Source organism: Plectropomus leopardus, chromosome 7, assembly GCF_026936395.1.
Source record: "Plectropomus leopardus strain MGB_pleo_1.0 chromosome 7, ASM2693639v1, whole genome shotgun sequence".
NCBI classification, from domain to species: Eukaryota; Metazoa; Chordata; class Actinopteri; order Perciformes; family Serranidae; genus Plectropomus; species Plectropomus leopardus.
Window position 1 is genome coordinate 16,829,598 of NC_142182.1, and position 19,092 is coordinate 16,848,689.

Here is a 19,092-nt window from a genome sequence, read left to right on the forward strand (position 1 = left end):
TCTGCCTGCAACAAATGAAACACATAGCTAGATTCTTGCACTGGATTGTTAGTTAGATAAATCATGGATGTGGTGTAGTCTTTCCAGCCTGGTCTCACTTCCAGGGCATCAAAAAGCACAGCTTAGGCAGAGGCCTTAAGGCTCAAATGTTGACGCACAATTCACCCTTTAGTGTCTGTATAAGATGCACCAGGCTTGCCGCTAATTCTAATGTAAACCCATCTGTGTAATTATTAGATTTTCATAGCAAAGGACATAGTTTAATGAGTGAGGAAATCCACTTAGGGCTGGTTGTAGGGGAGTAGGATAGGCCCAACAAGCATAGCACTTTGATCCAGGAGACTTTGTGTTCATGTACCCTGTGAAACTAAAAGTCAATGTTGAGTTTTTTTGTCAGGTCAATGTCAACCACGATCTTTTCCTAACCCTTACCAACTTTTTTTGCCCTCTGGATATCATTCAAAAATCAAAAAATTCTGATACCAATACCAGTACCCTTAAAGTGATACCGATGCCAAAAAATATCCCAAAACACTATAATCACAAATAGTCACATATTGCTGCTCTTCACTGGACCTCTGTGTCTTAATATTATGCTCTAGGTATCCTTCTGCGACTACTCTTTACATCCTGGGGTGCTGCTTTTATGATGTAAACATAACCACATGGTGGGATTACGCTGCACATAGTTTTGTCTAGGCAACAAAAATACATGGCAACCAATGCCCCAATGTCAACAAACACACATGATGCTACAGATGGTTAGGATTAGGGGACGGAGGCACATAGTAAGGTGTAGAATGAAAACATCACATTCAGACAGGTAGCAAACACCATGGACTCCTGCATGAAAGTCTGGGGTTTGTTGGCCCCATCCAATAGGCACCCTCACCTTCCTTATATTATGTTGTTAATGGCAGCTTTTCAACCCGGCACCATACTGTGGCACATCAGGCAGACAGGAAAGGTTCCACCTGGCCGCGTTTTCAAGTGACGTTGCCTGTCCACGTATCATGCTGCTGAGGCAGATGCTGTATGGCGGTATATAATAACAGCTGATACTGTCCAGTGGCGTACAATGTGGACACTAAAGGTGGCTATTGGAATTGGGATCTTACGCTGAAAGCACTGCAAAAGCGGCATCTTTTGACGACTTTGAAATGAGCAGTGCTTTCAAAAGTTTTGCTGGAAAACTGAACTTCCAAATCCGTCAGATACAATACTTCAGCACAGACTGTATGGGTTGTAGCTACTGCTGCAGGACTGTGAGCTCTGTGCTGGCGACAGTTGTGAGAGTCCAGCCGCAAACAGACAGTGATAGGGCTAATTTTAGCATCACATGACTAACATCACCAAACTGTTACCAATGGGTTTCATGACAGAGTCCAGCCGTTTTAGTGTCAGTGTGAGTTTGCTGGGACGTATAATGGCTCAGTGTTGGATGTTAGCCACTGCTGCCATGTTAGCTCTTGGTAACCAGGAAGATGTCCAGGATCTTAGTACTGGGTTATTTCGGTCAATACCTTAATGAGTACCGATACGGATCCCTTACTACAGACCCCTTGCATTGAGATACAAAGAAAAAGGCTTCTGTGTAAGGGTCAAAATATGGCGAGTAGAGATGAGGTCATATTGTTATATGTGCTTAATCTTCTATCCTCCTCCGTGACATCATTGCCTTTCTCCTCACTTTGTCACATTTTTCCTCTTTCGATCATTCCTTAAGACTATATTTATGTACTTTTGTCTCTTTTTTCTAACACCTTCCCTACAACACATTCATCTTCCTTTTCTACTTTGCCTTAGATGTCTCACCTCCTTTTAATCGCCTGCTTTTCCTCCATACCTTCCCCCATCTGCACTTTCTTTCCCCCTCGTCTCCCTTCACCACCATGCAAATGCGTTGGTGCTTCGCTTCTCTGCTTGCCAGGTTCTGCTTCTTCATTCTGACCAAGTAAGCCTTTACTGGTGTTCAGCTCGGCGTGTTGGGTCGACCGAGGCACAATGAGGTCACAGCGTTAAAGACGGATGGCTGTAATCTGGTTTGCGGCCCAGCCATCTGCTGTAGTCAGCTGGTTGCTAACTGCAGGGCCAGCCTTTATTATACTACGGCCTGTACATGGCATTTAATCAGAGAGCTTAACACCGTTGGGCTGTGGAGGAGAAAGACAGGGTACCTATACAACGGCCATACCTGGAAGCAAAACCGCTGGGGTGAGGAAGAAGAGAGAGAATTTCTCCAGAGCAGTACCTCTTAAGCAGGATTAAACTGGTGGAAATGCATAAATAAGGGGGGGAAACAGTGTGACTAAATGAAAGCGATAAAAAAAAAGTGTTCCTCCAGCAAAACCAGATACTATATGTTCGTTTCTTTCCCACATCTCGTCGACAGCTTGTCACCCTGAAGGATCACAGTTTGCAGAGGCGTCACTCATGACTTAAAGATGACCTGTTTGAAAGACTAAAATATCTGTTTTGCCGGGCCTCTGCTGATACGCATTCAAAAGCTGCCAACTACTGTATGTCTTCCAGACTTGTTAATAAATGCCTTGTGATTAGAAGATCAAATAGGAGAAGTGAATTAGTGATTCCTCTGATCACAGCCTGTAGCAGAGGATGAGGAGAGCCTCACACAGCATACCAGATCTCACTGGAGAGAGGCGAGTCGAGAGGAAAGAGAAAACCAGGGCAATATCTGTAGGGCCGTTTGTGATGGACGACGATTGTCATTCTTCCAATCCTGATGCCGTCTGAGTAACAGCGCCTTGCAATTTCCTCAGATTTGCAGGATGTCTCATTTGGAGGCAGTCTGAAGATGCCATTTCCAATAACATATTATTTGCTGTAATGACCTTGCTTTTACAATGACGTTTGAAGACCAATAAAAGCGAATATATTGGGTGGCGATCAGCATTATTGTGGTTTCAAATCCCATTAGGTCTAAGCCAGAGTAAACACACTGTAATTTGACAAAATGGGAGAAACACTAGCTATTCATTGGTCTGAATCAAAGAGATCTCCCAAGGACTAATGCCCGATTCTTTACTAACGCCGACTCATTTGATTTCAAATTTACGAAATCCTCAGCACTACTTGGCTATCTTCTTCTGACTTCACAGGTGATGTGCAGGCGCTTTTGTGAAGTCAAGAGTCTCTATTTAAATTCCACTGGAGGGATCAGTTTTTTTTTTTCTTCCAAAGTTAAGCCGGTAATATTTTAGAGATAAGGCAACAGACATATTTACTCCTGACAGGGTGTGCCTCCGAGACCTGATCCAAATCTGAGAATGGATTGGCTGCTAAATGAATTCCTTTATCTGCCTGAGAGACTAAGTTTGAGCAATAACCTCAGAACAAAGAGGGAGAATTAGCTGACGCACTGGGGGCCGGGCGACATAGAGAGTTTGAATATATAAATAGGCGGATCTATCAACGGCGTGTCCTTGAAAACAGATAGAAGTCTTCATTTCTCTCCCTGCTCGAGACATTTGTCATGTTCTGGATGAAACATTTGTAGGGCGATTTCATTAAACACGAGGAGAATCTAGTCTGTTTATGGATGCCAATAATCCCTAGAGCTTTACATATCGTCATCTGTTGTCGCCACACACACATACACCTGACTTGAGCCCATGTGGGGGTCATGGGAAATGTGCTCGGGGCCAATTACAGGGCGCCAACTGGTGGGGATTGGGCTGCATTTTGTGGCCTAACCTTTGACTGCAGGGTTAGTGGCTGAATGAAGATATGCAACTTCCTGCCTGAGAAACAACCAAATAAAAGAGTGAACTCAGATACCCAGAAGCAACTGGAGATAGATATGTTTATCACTCTATCACCTTTTATTGCTTTGTGCAGTTGTGTGTGGTCCTGCATGTGTGTTTGTGTGTGCAAAGACATTAACTTTCCAAGGCTAGGCTGCTCAGACTGTGATGCATGCCTGACAGCCGTAGCATTGTGTGGATAAGTCACAGTGAAGTGTTGGGCTGCATGGAGAAAATGTTAGCAAGTTCACTACAAACGATAACAGACGTTAACTTCAACATTCAGGCATAACATGGGAAACAAAATTAACTTACCTTATCTGAGTACACAAAGAACAGGATGAGCAATATCAGCTCTGCCAGGAGAATTATCAGCAGGACAATGAAGAACTGTCAGAGAGAGAGGAGGGAGAGCCTTGTTTTAACAGTCGATTTGCCAGTATTGTTAATCTAACTTGTCATGCCGATGAAAACATGTTGAATATAAACCCAAGAGGCTTCTACTACAGTCTTTTCTGGTCTCTGGAGTAATATAGGATGTGAGGAAAAACAGCCATTATATGACTGTAAATTATATACATTGTGACAGTTAACAGCGTACACGCTTATTCAATGAGTTCTGCATCTGTGATTTGGAGCACCTTTGATTCATATGCTATGTGATTCCTTTTTGTTGATAAGGTTAAAATATTTTGACATTTTGTGAAATATGATTATTTTCACTCTTGCAGAGTCAGATGATAGGAAGAACCATATCTGTGCACACATACGCATCATGCTGTAGGGCCAATAATAAGTCCCTCCTAATATCGGCTGCTGTTCTTTGAGTTAGCGGCAAATTGCCACCAGCTGCTTTTTAAATCTGCTGCTGTGTCTGCACGCATAACACATCAAAATATCATAACCTTCCAGCCCATAATCCTGTCCTACTGTCTGTCCCCTTTATACAGATCTTGCTTTAGTGGTGTTACTTCCTCCACTGCCGGGTTAAATGCAACTTTTTCCCCCTATTCTGTGACTGTAACTTTTATACAGAATGGTGAGGTTGCAACACCGTGCAATATTCCCATCTCTAACAGGCAGTATAAAAGGGGCTTATGTTGGCTTAGTTTAGCATAAGATCTTGAATAGAGAAAAACAGCTAGCGATACATTGCCACAGCTATGTTACTTCATTTGATACTGTTTTTTTTATCTACTTCATTCGATTCCTAGCCACACTCTCAAAAGTTTTGGTGGCATCACCACAGCACAAACTCTATGGGTTTGTAGCTGCAGCAGCAGTGGGCCAATCATATGTCACATTTAATCATCAAAGATCTGTTGCAGTGATTGGCTGCAAACAAAACCACATAAATGGATTTTTTTTCTAAATTTGGGTACAAAGAGGATGAAATGCAGGCATCATCTGACTGGGGAAGTTTCAATACTACTTCTACTGGCTTAATTTAATTGATATCTTAATTAATTGAAAGAGGTATTGAGTGCCCTGCCCTAGTCTGAAAGTAACAAAACCTGCCTACCAACACCTCTAAAGCTCACTAATTAAAACGTTATATCTTATTTAATCTGCACATTGTTTAAAATGTATAAAAAAAACATATTTTTCTGTATTTATATATTTTATGGGGGACTCATTCCTTTTATGGGGATTTTAATGGAGTCTCTATTTGTTCCCTGGCAACAAGACTTAAGGACGTTACTTCGCCCCCAACCAAGAAATAGCACAGCACTTAAATAAACAAGATATAATGTTCTAATTAGTGAGCTTTGGAGGCATTGTTCAGCAGATTTTGTTACCTTTAGACAGAGCCAGGCTAGCTGTTTCCCTCTGTTTCCAGTGTTTGTTGAAGCTAACTGACTGCTAGCATAATATTAAGTACACAGACAAGAGAGTTTCATCATTATTCTAACTTTTCACAAGAAACCAAATAATATACTTTGCAACACATTGAACTGTTCCTTTAAGGCTACAGTCAATGATTTTGTTTGTGATGCGAAGCAGCTCAGATTTTTCAATAATACAACAAAGCAACACACACACACACACACACACACACACACACACACACACACACACACACAGACAGACAAACTCAAAAACACTCAAATAAAATGAGGAAAGACAGAAAAAAAGAGATGAAGTATGAGGTGGTAGTGACAGAGGGAGGAAAAAAGGAAGTGCTGGAGGGCTTGTGAATGTGTAAGAGGAGGGAAAGAAGGTTTAATACCTCTCTAGATTAATTTCCAACACAGCCTTGCATCTCATCTACGATTTTCCTCTCCCTACTTCACTCCCCTTCTGCTCAATATTTACCAAGCTCTTCTGCACAGCACGGGAGCACGCATGTGAACCTAGATTCTAGAAAACCCCATTAATTCCAAACTCATTTGGGACGATGGGGGTAGGCTATTATTTATGTCAAGGCCCAAATGTAACAGTAACGACGGTTCGCTGTTGGCTGAGTATCTGGGTTGCCAGTTTAGCGTATCACTGTTGTGCCTTCACAGTCAGTTTGTCTCATTTTCCTGGTTGCTGCAAGTTAAAGGAATAGCTTCTGTTCACTAAACTGGTGATATGCGTGAGAATGTGTGTGAATGCATCCACATGCAGGCACAGCTTTGTGGGCGTATGTTCTCATTTGGTAGCAATTCACACTTTCAAGGTGTTTAAGAGTTGACATTTCAGCCGGATATTTCAGTGTTTTCTCTCCCACTTTGTCTTTTTTTCAAATTTGTCTCAGTAAACACTTTTTGGCAGCAAAGAAGAGAGACTGAAAATGTGCTGCAAAGGATGTCTGGGCTTTGAATATTTCTAATCCAGAGAGAGTTGTCCGCAGAGTAACTTCAGAGATAATATGTCAAGGTAGACACTCAGATCTGTTTTGCTGCAGGAGATCTAAACCCACTCTGATGTTTTCAAGTCCTGCACCCCGCTCCACACCCACCCCTGGGTGTGCTTAGCCGGACAGACAGACTAAAAAATAAACAAAGACGACGACTAGCAGACACCTTTGCACTAAACAGAATTATCCTGAACAAATATGAAATGCTGCCACACAAAGATTTGGTGAGAGACTTAATGAGTAATATACGAACTTCTGTACTTTCCATTCAGTCGCTCTTTTTTCTAAGTTCCAAATTTCTCTTTCTTCCTCCCTCCCTGCACTCTGCTCTCTTCCACTCTCAGCTTCACAGTTGTTAGGCAGGTGAAGGAAGCCATGTCGAACACTGAGGATTTGGTGGGGCTTTTTACTGATGCAAGAGCTTCAAGGGATTGAGCTATTTGTGATGTTAAGTACCCAGAGCCCCAACTCCACTTCTCATTTAAAGTTTCTATACATGAAAGTTTTTTTCCACCCTTATTCTCTTTTTTTCTTTTTTGCAACGGATCCACACAGACCTCATTCCATTGCCTGAACTTTTGTAATTAACTTATGCTTAAGCTAAAACACTTGTACAACTTTGGGCAAACGTCAAGACAGAGGGAGTCTTTGTCATGAATAATAGAACATTCTCAATTATTGAGCATAAAAATATCAAGTGCTTTTAGCGCACGATGTACATGCGGTAGCTCAATCACATTGGTGACAAAAAAGGCCTCGACTGGCAGCTCTTTTTACGGGATGTGACTAAAGCCCTGGAAATGACATGAATAGGTGTTAATTTGCAGAAAGGAGAATCTCACTGTAGGGTTCTAATTTTCCTTTGAGAGTCCCTGAGGTTTGATACAATGCAGACTGAACTGCTGAGGTTCCCACTGAAAGACAAGGAGAGATGCAACGCTGAGTTTCCGCTGGCATGTGACCAGTGTGTATAGTCACATATATGAGTGGCTGTCTCCATAAGAGATTTCTGTCAATATTTGCATTAGAGGAGTGAGAATATTCAAAGAAAGGGAGAGAAACAGAAGAGAAGAGTATGAATTTATGCTGAGACAGTCGCCTCTGTCTTATTTATAATGGGGGCACTGCGTAGGTATATAGATTGAACTCACACTCAGAAGCAGGCACTTGTTCTCCTTGATGGCACCAAGGCAACCGAGGAAGCCCGTTACCATGACGATGGCGCCGATGGCAATGACCATGTTGGCAGCCGACAGTGATGGGAATGAGGGCGAGAAGGTGGCGAAGCTGCCCTGTGACACAGAGAGCCAGATGCCCACGCCGAGCAGCCCGCAGCCACATAACTGCAAAAGACATAAGAAAGGCGACAAGGTGAGAACAAAATCAGTTTTCAGGGTTGGTTATCAAAGTTATTAACAACCATTCCAGCTTTTTCCTGGCAGATTTTCCTCACAATGACAGAGCCGAACAATAAAGTCATCTTTAGAGAAAGGTTCACTGTAAGTTGACACAAAAACCAGCTCAAAAAGTTCCCTGCAACAGGTTAATTTCCCTTTGACTGTTTGAGAATAGTCCACACAGTCATCCATCACCAAACACTGCTCAAAAATCAAGAGGGTTTACCACAATTAAAACTATGATAAGGCAATAACAGCTCTGCAAGAGATTAGAGCAAAAAATTGGACTTGGGCCGTGGTGATTTTACACGTTTGAGCTGATTATGTTAAATCCAGAACAAACAGAGATGTGATTACTGCCACCCTCTAAAAAATGAAAACCAAACCAAAACTAACTGCAGTGAACTTGAACTCCACCTAGAGGGAGCAATTCCCTAATTCCCCTAATTCCCCTCTGTCACCCTGCCAGACTCCCGCTGGTGTGTGTGAGATCCATTAATGCAAGGAAGTGTTTATGTGAGGCTTTGATTGGCGAAGTGTCGCACCCGCTGATGTGTTGGTCCATCTATCAGAGATAAGAGCCATGCAGCATTCCTCAACACTCAGTGAAATATAGGCTAGGAGGTAAGCCGTGACATTTTTTCCTGCATCTGATAGAATGAAATACCCGGGGCAATCTTACAATGAATTAAAAAAAAAAAAAAAAAAATTTCCCAAATGAGGTAAAGTATAGAATGGCACCATGGTAAATCATCACACCGCTGCCCTTTCTACCCTTCTGTTCACGCTGCTCACCTCTTCCTTTCTCATCTTGCACCGCTGTTCCATAACACTTTAAACGCCTGTCAGCAATATGTACAACAAACCTGCTGTGCATGCAAACAAACACATGCCGAGGCGCCCATTCATATACAATGTACACACACAGTCACCTTCAGGTAGGAGTTATGGATCTCAGTTTGCTTTCTCTCTTGCTGAATAAATTAATTAATCCCCCACACGCAGCGCTAATTTTCTTGATCTGACAACGCTTAACTGATAAATGACTGATAACAAACAAGGAAATGTGCTACAGTACTTTCACAGCAAACAAGAGCAGGCTCAGTCTGACTGATGGCACAAGTCTGTTGATCAGCATCATGTCACACACCAGGCAAACAAAAGTGACTTAAAGGTCCAGTGTGTAGGAATTAGGAATACATGTTGCAGAAATATAATAGTAATATAATAGATTATATATGTTTTCTTTACAATTACTCGAAAACAAGACATTTTTTCATTAGAAAGACAGTGTGAGCCATTTAGATCTATATAGGGAGCGGGTCCATGTCCACGGAGTCCACCATAATTCTACAGTGGCCCAGAAAGGACAAACCAAATGCTGGCTCAAGATAGTACCATGCGTGTTTTCAGCCATTGTAGTAAGCAGCCACTCTGCTACGAGTCAAAACTGCATAGGAAAAATTATTATTCAGTGTTTTTGCCAGTTTAAATCACCGATTTGTTTGTTTTGGAGAGAAAGAGATCCCTGCAATTAAAATGGCTCTTGGTAAAAACCCCCTGAATAATGAACACTGAAGGAATTCAAACCAGGAGTTCGAGCTTGGCATATGGGAGAAGTTTTAGGTGGTTGTATTCTGCAATCCTCAACACTACATATGCCACTAAATTGTACACATTGCTCTGTTAAAGCACATTGCAATTTTACCATACTCAGAACTGGTGATGTTATGCGACGATGTGTAAGAGAAACTTTGGCGTTCAAAATACGAGCCTCATGAGGTGGTGAAAAACGCCTTTGGACTAATGAATCCTCTAGGATTCGTAGATATATAAACAACCCCCCAGCAGTGTCACTCTCATTAACCTGTGACCTTTGAACAGTGTGGTTTGCCTTTGTGTAAGCTGACCTGAAGGATGAGAATGCTTCAGAACATATACAGTAGCAAACTGATAACACTTGTGTTCTCCTGAGGACTCAGAAATGACTAGATGCAATTAAAAGTGAGGACACAGAGAGTACGAATCAAGAGCATGTGTAAATGAGAATAGATAAAAGCTCTGTTTAAGAGTTCTTAAAGTCCTGCGCTGATTGACTTTGCTGCCCAGGGTGTGATTTTGTGAAAGATTTGAGTTGGCTTTCTAACAAAGTCTGAGTGCTGCTGTCAAGGTCGAAGGCAAAGGGGAGGCTGCAAAGAGAGTACGCCCAGCAGACTTTGAGAGAAGGGACACTTGTTAAGTTGCACATCGTAAAGTCGCATTGGATTCCTAACCCAGAGTGAATGAGTCGCCTGAGTATGACCACTCCTGAGAGAAAGAGAGAGATGCAGTGATGCTGGAAAGACTTTCAATCATCTATCGTCTAAATAATTCAGAGGCGCCTGTATTCGCTGGGAGGCACCCGCTGGCCCTTCGTGCTTCCCTGATTAAAAAAAGGAGAATGAAAACGTCAATTGAAAAGGCAGGTAAAGGTCGTGTCCCTATGCAGAGCGGCTAATATACTGAATCACAGCTGACACTCTTCAGAAGGCCAGATTATGCAGAGCGTGTGCAAGGAGGCAGGGGAGGAATTGTACGTTTAAGATGCCAAATAGATGGAGTAGGATTTAAAGCTCACAAGGGGAGCACACGGAGCTTTAAGAGTCCAGGTGGGGAGGGAAACAGTGCCTTCACTTAATTGTGTTTAATGCCCAGTGAAGGGAGTTCTTCCAAGTGTGTCATTCTCTTAAGTGACTGTGAAACCACCCCAGCCCCCCGCTCAATCTGTCTGATCTGAGCCTACCGGGAGTAATCTCTGCCCTGCTTCTACTACCACTACTACTACTACGACAACAGCACACTGTCGTCAGACCTTTGTGTCTGTTACACAGGAAATACCTCCAGTATAAGCTCTGATCTCTTTGGCAATCTGACCTTGGCTCGTGTGTCTGAGCTTGACCTGGAGCCTCGTGGCTGAGCTCCTTATCTGCTTTTAATTGTGGATCGGTCATGTTTTGATATCCCATCTGCAGGGGAAGGATCAAGGAATCCCTAAATACCGGAGAGTCTTGTAAACAGTCACGGGAAAGGCTTACTATTAAGGCAGTCATTGTTATTACATCAATCAGAGCAGTAGATGCTGCAGGGCTGTGATTAACATTTGGGTTGGAGGAATAAATTGGCCTATTACCATATTTTCTAGGGATGCAGAAATACAAAAATAACAGTTTATGCCATAATGTGTCAACTTGCTTGCGGTCTGAACCATGTGATGTAAGTCAATACAGCGGCTGATGCAATGACTTTTCTGATCTAAGACCAGTGCTAACACTTAAAGTAATACTTTGCTGATTTTCAACCAGCTTTGTATCATAACAATGTGATTAAATTTCCCCTCCCTGATCTCTCTGCTCATCTCTCAGCTCATATCTGCAGATTTTCACTGGCTACATGATATGTATTTTTGTACGTCCACCGCCACAGGCACAAGTAAAGAGAAGCAGACTGATAAAAAAACAAACAAAAAAAAGCTTTGTCTCTCTCTCTCAGTCTCCAATCAAACTGTACAACTAGGCAGTGCCGATCAAATATGAACCAAAATTCTGTTACCAAGTTGTCTATTTCTTGCTTAAAATATCTTCAGAAACGATTTTAGTGCCCTGTTAAGCTGTAATAAGAGAGTTGTGAACAGGAAGTGGACACCATACTGTTTCCTGAATTAAACAAACAGAGGCTGAAAAAACTGAGATCAAACAGTAAACCTAGACTGTGCTGATCAATTATGAACCAAGATTCTTTTATTGCCTCGTTTATTTCCCACCAAAAATGTTTTTAGAAACACATTTTAGTGAACTGTTTAACTAAGCCTCTGGTCATGTAGCACCAATTTCAAAACAATATGCATAGACAGCCCAGCTTGATAAAAAGATCATCTTTCTAGCAGTGAAATTCTTCCTTAATAAATGATCTGCTAGTCACTCAATACAGATATCCAAAAGCATTACTAACCTTACCACTTTTTATACTAGATTATTCGTTGTTGGGGTCCCTAACTATGCAACCTGACACACTATGATTCTACCCACCAATTAAAAAACATCTGTGCAGCTGGCATGGTTGCTCTAGGCTATGACTCTGCATTCACAGTCCATGTATGCAACTTTGCCATGTCAACTACTATTTCAATTTTAACAAGCATCAGTAAGGGTCTTTTAGAGTTCTCGATTTACAAAAATGTATTTCTGGTTTAGTTACGGGAAAACACTGTCAAAACAACTTGGCTGTTTTGTCTTGTCAATGTTTCCATGCACGCATGCAGTGCAGAGATGTTTGAGGCTGATGGGAACACATCTTTCAGCCATGATAATGAAAAATGATTTGCAGTCTGGAACACAAAAGTCGCTGCTCTAAAAAGTGAATTGAGTTTGGAAAGTTAACAGCATCTCTGACAGCTGGACGCGTGTAATTGTACTTAATGCGTTGTTGCTTTCTTAAAAAATCAATGAAAAAGAGTAAGAGCGGACTGCATGACCTTTTCATACGTGTTAGGCAATATTTTGAAAGCACCTCCAAGACTAGTTTCTAAATGTCATTTGTGGAAGAAGTGACAAGGAGCCTGGCAAACATCAACTTTCTGGTGGAGGAAATTGGAGGATATAAGGTGTGAATCTAACTGGATGAATGGGGCCCTGCTGTTTGTGGTGATTTAACAAGCTCAGGGAGGAAAAAATAATTGCAGTAATACTATGTGAATCAACAGTGAGGCAACTTTCCAAACAGGAAGGAGAGGTGAAGGGGAGGGGGGGGGGGTAAAACCATAAGATGTGTGAAAAAAGGGATAGAAAGTATTAAAGCCAGAAAGATTGGACGCACACGTGAGATGTGTGTGAGAGGAAGAGAGAATGAGTTTGGAGGGAGAGAAGAAGAAAATAGAGGCTGACCCTTCATCCGAATGGCTGGCTCAGAGAATTATCAGTTGCTGCAGTAACTGGTGCAGTGACACGAAGACGCTCGACACAGGACCTACGCTTCAATCTCCCCCTGAGGAGAGGGGTCTGAGAGCAGGGTATGTGAATGTGTATATGTGGAAGTTGGATGATTCTGACCTTTTCAAACCCTGAGCGCTCAGAGAGGTCACATCCTGTCATAGAGAATGGCAGCTTTTGTCAAATTACTGCTGTCCTCTGTGGCTGCTCTCATCACACAGGCTCAGTGCTTCTGTGAGTGAGTTTGTGAAGTTTGATTGAGCGAGTGATGTGCTTGTGTGTGTGTGTGTGTGTGTGTGTGTGTGTGTGTGTGTGTGTGTGTGAATGTATAGTTGTGAGTGCACTGAGTATATGTTGAGGCTTCTTACTTACTAAAAGCTGAGAGTAAATAAATGGCCGACAAAGGCCGTCTTTTGCACAGACATAGTAATCTTCTATAGACATCTGCTGCGACATACTGAAAACTAACATTTTAAGTAATTAGAAAGCACTTCTACCATTACAGCACAATAACCATAAAATTGGGGAAAATGCCAACCTTACTGCACTGCTTTAACATGGAGCCACTTTATCACTTTACGATCCCCTCTGCCCTTTACTGCAACTCTCATCTTTCTTTTTATTGGCAAAAAAACTTCATTTTTCCTGTGGCACACATCTCCTGCTTTAGCTGGCATTGATTTTGCACTGAAATGAAGACAGAGGATATTCACCTCAGATAAAGAAAGAATTTTCATTTCTCGCCATGTGATCCTGCAAGCCTATGATTCATGTTACTATATAAGTACTAAATGGCCTGCCAACTGTGAGAGAGAAACAGAATCACAGAACAGCAAATATTATAAAGCAACCTTAAACATCAAATATGACGAAAAAAAGCCTGAAAGTAAAGACAAGGTATTTGTTTTTTCTACCAGCAAGTGGAAAAGGTCTTCTTTGAGGCATGCTGTGAAAGAAAAAGGGAGTCATTTTGAGAGAAGACTCTCAAGAGAATATTTGTGTGCCTGTCAGAAAAGGTTAGTTTTAAAAAAAACAAACAAAAAAAGATTTCTTCCACATAAATAAGTGCCTTTACTGTATTTATCCCCCACGGTGGCCAGTTGTGAGCAAACAAAGCAAAATCCCAGGTGTCGAGTGTATTATTTTTCATATCATTGCTCTTCACTGTATAAACAGACTATTTGTTTTAACTTAAAAGATCTGTGTAAAGATTGCCTTAAAATTCTAAGTTGAATGAATTTGAGAAGAAATAGTGAGAGAATTTTGAAATGATTCAACTTGTCCTCTCAAATTCTGTCAACTTCAAATTTCAAGGAGGCCAAGACAATTTTTTTTTGTTCAAACAAATTTTTTTATGTTTTCTTTTTACAGTGTTGATTTATTCTTCGACCTACAAGAACTTCTTGACCAGCCTTTAAAAAACATATTTTTTAAATCCCTTTATTGTTAATAGGCAAGAGCTTGGTCGATAAGGAAGGTTATTAGATCCACTTTTCTTTCATCAAAACTCAGCCAAAGCACACAGCCGCTGACAGCTCTATCTGACTAAACATACTCCATTAAAAGCAATTATTTAATGTCATATGTGTCAATAGCATTTAACTGAGGTGCAAGCTACAAACTTTTCATAAACACTTTCAAAGCATAGGCTATAGTAGACAATAACCATTGGTAATAACCATCTTGAAGCCTTGAGTTCAGCATTTTTGCTGTTGCCATTTTGTTCTTTTGGGGCCAGATACAACTGTATTGGGACAGCATGGTGGAGCTGTGGAGGACTGAGGGGTTGATATGAGTGAGAACCTAAGGACATGGCCGTGGTAGTGCTATGTCAATCCAAAGGTAGCCATACCTTGAAGCCTACATTTGCCGTCTGTTTTAATCTAAATGGGACCATAATATACAAAATCAACATCATGCTGTTTTGAAGAAGACCCGAAACTATAGCGACTGAGACCCCAACGTCATTAGCAAAATATTTATTGAGGTAATAGAGTTAATCAAGTGAGAGGTGTCATTTTGTCATAGACCTGTATACAATCAGACTTCTTTTCGGAACAAGTGGAGTTACCCCTTGGTGACTATTTTTAAGAATGCAGGTTCAAGGTGTTTTTGCATAGGCTGCACTTTTCAAACCCAGAGATACGTATCTCCTTTCTTTTCAAGCCTAGAATGTTTTCGATAGAATATTTCTTTGGCTATCATTGAAATCTTGTTTTTCTCCTGTGCATGATATTTTTTAAAAAGTATCCAGATGTAGACACTTAGGGCAATCGGCTTCACAAATACATCCACAACTTAAGACTTCTCTCAGAGAAGCATGGATACTTGCAGTATTGTATTGTGAAATTAATCTCTAACCCTTCCATTATAAGGCCCATGTGTTTCACTACATCCACTTACACAGTATTTATCCTGCTGACAGTTAGCTGTACACAGCTGTACACAGCTTTCCCATCCCTGTTTCCCTATGCTTCCTAGGGGCATCCCAGTTATTCCCCAGTGCATAGTGTATAGCCGATGTCAGTTGTATAACAATTAATTTATTAGTCTGTGATGGCGGCTGAGGGAAACAATGCTCTCAGGCACAGAATAAACACTGTATAAATTCAGAGGTCTGGGAAAGATGTGGAGCGTAATATTATCTGCCTGGTTAAAGTTTCATTCACCCAGTGATCCTGGCGGATTCACACAACGCGAGGGATCACCTGGAAAATCACGCTGACTGACAGGCTGATTAATAACGCAGCATGCCCATTTCTATAAATGCATACACCTGAATTTTACGACAACAACTGAGCGCTTACAGGGTCAAGTACACATTGTCTACACATTTCAATAGTACTTCAGCATCTGTCTGAGTCTGTCAGAGTGTTCCAAACACGGATTTTGCTTGCTGATGTGTTTCCATACAGGAAGAGTTCTCACCATCCATCACATGCTTAGTCAAGCATCCAGAATAGTGCAAATCTGTGGTGGTTCTGGTTGGACGGCTCAGCTGGGCACTTTGAAGAGGGAGCCTAGATTCCCATTTAGGGTCCTCAGCATTGCACCTATCAATGATGCAGGGCTTGCCTTTTCTCCCTCCCTCCTTCCTTCTCTCCCGAGCAGAGCTGAAAGGCCTATTCACTGCAAAGTGACTCCAAATCAATCGAGCCAGGAAGGATTAAAGACAGACAAGCCTTTCTCTGCCTGTCCAGAGCCATCCCCGCTGTCTGCACTGACACATCCACACTCTTTCACACCTGACAGCAGCATCTACCCTTAGAGGACAAGACGGAAAAAGAAAGAAAGCTGGGACAATGGCATGAGAAACACTATTAGACATCCCTGACTAATTCTGCTGTTAGATCTCTACCATTTCAACAAGACTCTTCAATCAGCCTAAGAACCTGCAGGCACTTCAATTATGCATTGAGGACAAGTGGGAGCGCACCAGGAAGGGGAAAGTCATCCCATGATTGGAGGCAGAGAACGATGAAGCTCTGCTTGCCACAGTCAGGCAGAGGGAGTGAGAGCAAGGATGGTAGACTCTGAGACATGCACAGGGAAATGGGGCCTGCAAGCCAAGCACAGAGTACAAAGTGCCAAAGACCACAGCCCTGGTCCAAAAACAGACAAACACTGCCACAGGAGAGCAAAGCTCCTTTGCGTCTTCATGCAGGGTGGCTGCAGGGATGGCAGCTGTCCTGTCATGCCACTATCTCTTCCTAGTCAGCTCACAACCATTGCTCAGAAACCCAGCACGCTCAGTCCTTTAAAGGAGATGAAGGACCATAAAAATCCCAGTGATGTTCTAATGAGGACAACGAGATATAAATACATAAACTGAGCTGATTACAGAGGGAGACGTTCCTCCACAAGGCGCTAATTAAATGTGAATATTGCCGCTTGCTGTTGACATCAAATGTGCTTATGAAGATATCTTACGAGGCATTTGCATACAATAAAAAGTCAATGCGTTAAGAAAAATAAATATCTATTTATGTGAAGGCAGTGGCTTTTTATGAGGGCCTGTTTTCCTCAACATAAACTGCCTTGCCTGTGGAGGCACACAAACATTTGGCCCGTATAAATATCTCACTCCGGTCTGCCAGTGCAGCCATGCCGAAAATCCTCAGAGGCAGGCAGACGGTTGGACAGTCTCCCATTGAGTTTCACTAGTTGAAGGGCTTAATGAGTATGCTGGCTCAGCAGAGGTAGAGCATGGCCAGAGACTTGTGTATTAGACAGGTTGGGCACTTGACCTGTTTCCCTGCATAGCTCCTGGAGCAGAGGACCAAAAGGGCTCAAGGAAATGGGAAATCCCTAATGCACTATATGGCAGGCATAGTGTGCTGTAAGTAAAAGAGAGAGCCAAAGTATAACACTCAGCACTTTTTTCTGCTGCTTTTCACCCCTTGCAGTCTCAAAACGAGCCTGAAACTCAATGTCACTGTGGAGGGCAGCAGCTAAATGGACTTGTATGGGGCATCTGTTACAGAGAGTTCCCCGACTGAGATGCCCATATGCTTAATACACCCACATCTCTCCACTTGTGTTCCCCATCTCAGAAAACCAAAATAATAACCTCTACTAGCAACATCAACAACTGCAGCTTAATTTATTTTCCCTAATAGGCATGGGGACTTTGTGGGATGAACTGAAGTGACCTTGGCTGGTTCTGTTTGAGATTGCCAGAAGAGCAAAACATGTCATTACAAATTTGATTCAAGTGTTTGACAATTGCCGGCTGAAAATGAGGTGAAAAGCAGCCTTGGGATTTCTCCCTGAAAATGAGCGAAGCACTTGGGTAACAGAAGAGAATTGTTATGGTTTTATCTACAGGGTCAGTTTGCCTGACCTTGTACAAAAACAGACAGGCTGCTGGGTTCACTGTGAGCTGATAAGGGAGAAAGGTGATACTGGGTATGCATGTGTTAGTATGCGTGCAGAAGTGTGTGTATTAGATGGTTTATTATCTCATTTCAGTTGGAAACAGCATGGTGTGGGCGCGTGGCCTTGCTACAGGGATGGTCTGCACAGCCCACCAAGATCTGACCTGCTGCTGCTCGAGCACCACCATCCATTAGAGACACTGGTTCAAGCACATGGCCTAACATTTCACCACAGCGTGATGACGGCTTGCCCACACTCTTAATGACCAGGAGGGATTTTGTTTGTTGTGGTGGCTGGAATCCACAACAAATATGAGGGGGTGAACTGAAACCTAACTGTAGCTGTGTCTATTCACTATTTGTGCTTTCAGATGGTGTGCAAGGGGGGTGGAACAAATTTTTTAACAAATGCACAAGAGTAAAACTGTGAACATCCAAGCATATGTTTATTCCTGGAGCAGCGGTACTGTGAATGGAAACACTCCTGTTATGCAATGCGAGGCATTATGCATCCCTGGAGGGATGGAAGGAAGATGAAGATGCAAAATATGCACATCGGCTTAAGTGAAAACCAAAGCACCAGGCAGATGCATAGCGAGAAAAGAGGATATTCAGATTGAAAGACACATAATCAATAGTCACTCTGCATGCCATGCCACAGGGTAAATGACTATTTCCCTGTACTTATGTATAAAGGGCTTTTTAATACTCATTTCTCTCCATATAGTAAATTATTCACCACACTTTTAAAGGCAGAGCTAAGGGAAGACACTGTGTTGGTGTGAGAGGTTTGCTAATGTTATTAGACCCTTTTTTATCAAATTATTAAGTCGCCTGACGATGTTCAGCTGAGACTTTTATTATTGGTCCTGTTCCCTGCACCTTTACATCTTATTTGCTCCTCCCTGTTGCATCTTATCATGCTGCAGTGAACTACTACTTTCCTCTCTATGCTAGCATGTTGCAGCAGTGCATCCTATAAATCATGCCATAATTCATGCTGTATTATGACAAAAAAAGAGCTTTGGGAATATTTGTGGACCTGAAATAAAGGAATTCTGCAGAACAAAGCAACCCCCCCCCAACCCCACCCCCCTTCTCTTTTAGTTAGCTGTGGCACAAATCCTGGAAAATTGACCTTATTCTGTGAATGTGCCAAACTGACTTCATTTTGGACATAATAAACTTAGAGTGTGAGAGAACACGGGATGAAAACAAGACCTTACATTAACCAATGCAGAGAGC

The 19,092-nt window shown here is 42.1% G+C and overlaps 1 protein-coding gene across 4 annotated transcripts in view; it reads right to left on the reverse strand.

Moving 5' to 3' along the window:
- tspan9a (tetraspanin 9a) overlaps nt 1-19,092 on the reverse strand; it is a 232,274-nt gene that overhangs the window by 54,448 nt on the left and 158,734 nt on the right. For all 4 annotated transcript variants that reach the window (XM_088080084.1, XM_088080083.1, XM_088080082.1 and 1 more), the window contains 2 exons: nt 7,761-7,952; nt 4,080-4,154 (listed from right to left, as the gene is read on the reverse strand). In XM_088080084.1, the coding sequence (XP_087936210.1) occupies nt 4,080-4,154; nt 7,761-7,952 (267 nt within the window). The remainder of the gene's footprint in view (nt 1-4,079; nt 4,155-7,760; nt 7,953-19,092) is intronic.